General features: G+C 65.3%; 1 protein-coding gene across 1 annotated transcript in view; it reads left to right on the forward strand.

Annotated features, from left to right (window-relative positions):
• Positions 1 to 3,187, forward strand: part of LOC112957623 (kinesin heavy chain-like) — a gene marked incomplete at both ends in the record, with an annotated part of 19,316 nt that overhangs the window by 5,035 nt on the left and 11,094 nt on the right. The window contains 4 exons of the mRNA XM_026051338.1: positions 3 to 125; positions 1,348 to 1,496; positions 2,094 to 2,314; positions 3,105 to 3,173. Coding sequence (XP_025907123.1) covers positions 3 to 125; positions 1,348 to 1,496; positions 2,094 to 2,314; positions 3,105 to 3,173 — 562 coding nt within the window. The remainder of the gene's footprint in view (positions 1 to 2; positions 126 to 1,347; positions 1,497 to 2,093; positions 2,315 to 3,104; positions 3,174 to 3,187) is intronic.

Raw genomic sequence — 3,187 nt, forward strand, 5'->3', positions numbered from 1 at the left:
AGCAAGATGACGCGGATCCTGCAGGACTCGCTGGGCGGCAACTGCCGCACCACCATGTTCATCTGCTGCTCGCCCTCCAGCTACAACGACGCCGAGACCAAGTCCACCCTCATGTTCGGGCAGCGGTACGGGCCGGGGGGCTTCCCGGGACCCCCCGCACCCATTGCACCCCCTGTGCTGCCTGCATGCGCCCCTGCACCCATTGCACCCCCTTGTACCGACTGCACGCACCCCTGCACCCATTGTACCCCCTGTGCCAACTGCATGCACCTCTGCACCCATTGCACCCCCATGCACCCCCTGTACCAACCACATGCACCCCTGCACCCATTGCACCCTCTTGTATCGACTGCATGCACCCCTGCACCCATTGCACCCCCATGCACCCCCTGTACTGACCACATGCACCCCTGCACCCATTGCACCCCCTTGTACCGACTGCATGCACCCATTGCACCCATTGGATCCTCTTGTGCCAACCACATGCACCCCTGCACCCATTGCACCCCCTGCACCCCTTGTACTGGCCACATACACCCCTGCACCCATTGCACCCCCTTGTACTGCCTGCATGCACCCATTGCACCCATTGCACCCCATGCACCCCTTGTACCGACCACATACACCCCGGCACCCATTGCACCCCTTGTACCAACTGCATGCGCCCCATGCACCCCAACTGCACCCCCATGCACCCCTTGTACCAATCACATGCACCCCTGCACCCATTGCACCCCCATGCACCCCCTGTACTGCCTGCATGCACCCCTGCACCCATTGGATCCTCTTGTACCAACCACATGCACCCCTGCACCCATTGCACCCCATGCACCCCTTGTACCAACTGCATGCACCCCTGCACCCGTTTCACCCCTTGTACTGACTGCATGCACCCTGCACCCATTGCACCCTCCTGCACCCTTTGTACCAACTGCACACACCTCTGCACCCATTGCACCCCATGCACCCCAACTGCACCCCCATGCACCCCTTGTACTGACTGCACACATCCCTGCACCCATTGCACCCCCACACGCCCCTTGCACCCCAACTGCACCCCATGCACCCCTTGTGCCCCAGTTACACCCCATGCACCCCAGTTACACCCCATGCACCCCTTGGATTCCCCTGCACCCCCATGCGCTCCATGCACCCATTGCATTCCCATGCGTCCCGCGCACCCTTTGCACCCCCATTAACCCCCCTGCACCCCCCCGGCTCCTGCGACGCCCCCCATGGGGGAGCAGCCGCTGGGGGTCCAGGGCAGTGAGTGGGGGGCTCTGGGGTGGGGGCTGCTGGGGGTGAGGGGGTTCTGGGGGGTCCTGGCTGAGGGTCCCCCCTCCCCAGGGCCAAGACCATCAAGAACACGGCGTCCGTGAACCTGGAGCTGACGGCCGAGCAGTGGAAGAAGAAGTACGAGAAGGAGAAGGAGAAGAACAAGGCGCTCAAGGAGACCATCGCCAAGCTGGAGGCCGAGCTGAGCCGCTGGCGGAGCGGTGAGCGGGGCCCAGGCGTCCGGGGGCAGAAGGGCTGGCATCCCCCCATCCATCCATCCATCCATCCATCCATCCATCCATCCATCCCATCCATCCACCCATCCATCCATCCATCCATCCATCCATCCATCCATCCATCCCATCCATCCACCCATCCATCCATCCATCCCATCCATCTGTCTGTCCATCCATCCATCCATGCATTCATCCCATCCATCCACCTATCCATCTATCCATGCATCCATCCCATCCATCCATCCATCCATCCATCTACCTGTCTGTCCATCCATGCATGCATGCATCCATCCCATCCATCCCTCCATCCCTCCATCCCATCCATCCATCCATCCATCCATCCATCCATCCATCCATCCCATCCATCCATCCATCCATCCCATCCATCCATCCATCCATCCATCCATCCATCCCATCCATCCATCCATCCATCCATCCCATCCATCCATCCATCCATCCATCCATCCATCCCATCTATCCACCCATCCGTCCCATCCATCCATCCATCCATGCATCCACCCATCCACCCACCCGTCCATCCCCCCGTCCTCGGCGGTGGGGAAACGGCGGCTGCCTGTGCAGGGGAGGACGTGCCGGAGACGGAGCAGCTGAGCGGGGCGGAGGCGGAGGCGGAGGCCGAGGCGGAGGCCGAGGCGGAGGCCGGCTCGGGCTCGGCGCCGGCGCCCGCGGGCCAGACGCCCCTCAACGACAACAGCTCCTCCATCGTCATCCACATCTCGGACGAGGAGCGCCGCAAGTACGAGGAGGAGATCCGCAAGCTCTACAAGCAGCTCGATGACAAGGTGCCCCCGCCGCGCGGGAGCCGGCACCCGGCCGGGACCCCCGGGACCCCTGGGACCCCTGGAACCCAACCAGGACACCCAGGGACCCCAGGGACCTGGCTAGGACCCCCGGGGCCCCCAGGGATCCAACCAGGACCCCCGGGAGCCAGCTGGGACCCCTGGGACCCAGCCGGGACCCCCGGGACCCCCAGGACCCAGCCGGGACCCCTGGGACCCCTGGGACCCAACCAGGACCCCTGGGACCCCCGGGACCCAGCCAGGACCCCCGGGGCCCCCAGGGACCCAGCCAGGACCCCCAGGGACCCCTGGGACCCAACTAGGACCCCTGGGACCCAGCCAGGACCTCTGGGACCCAGCCAGGACCCCTGAAACTACATGGACCCCCAGGGTCCCAGGGACCCAACCAGGACCCCCAGGACCCAGCCAGGACCCCCCGGACGCCCAGGACCCAGCCAGGACCCCCATAGACACAACCAGGAATCTCAGGGACCCGTTCAAGACTCCCGTGGGACCTGGATGCAACTGGGACCCCCGGGATCCCCAGGGACCCGTTCAGGACCCTCAGGGACCCTCAGGGACCCACCCAGGATCCCCAGGGACCAACCAAGACCCCCAGGGTCCCCAGGGACCCATCCAGGACCCCCAGGGACCCCGACACTCCCCGGGACCCCAGAAGCCCCCCCAAGACAAGTGGCAGCCCAGGGGCCCCGGGGTCCCCTAGCGCCGGGGCCCCCCAGCACGGCGCCCGCGCCCCGGGGACGCGGGTGGCACCGAGACCCCCGCTCTGCAGGACGACGAGATCAACCAGCAGAGCCAGATCATGGAGAAGCTCAAGCAGCAGATGCTGGAGCAGGAGGAGGTGAGACCCCCCCA

This window comes from Nothoprocta perdicaria, unplaced genomic scaffold (genome assembly GCF_003342845.1).
Source record: "Nothoprocta perdicaria isolate Ctin4 unplaced genomic scaffold, notPer1 scaffold_745, whole genome shotgun sequence".
NCBI lineage: Eukaryota > Metazoa > Chordata > Aves > Tinamiformes > Tinamidae > Nothoprocta > Nothoprocta perdicaria.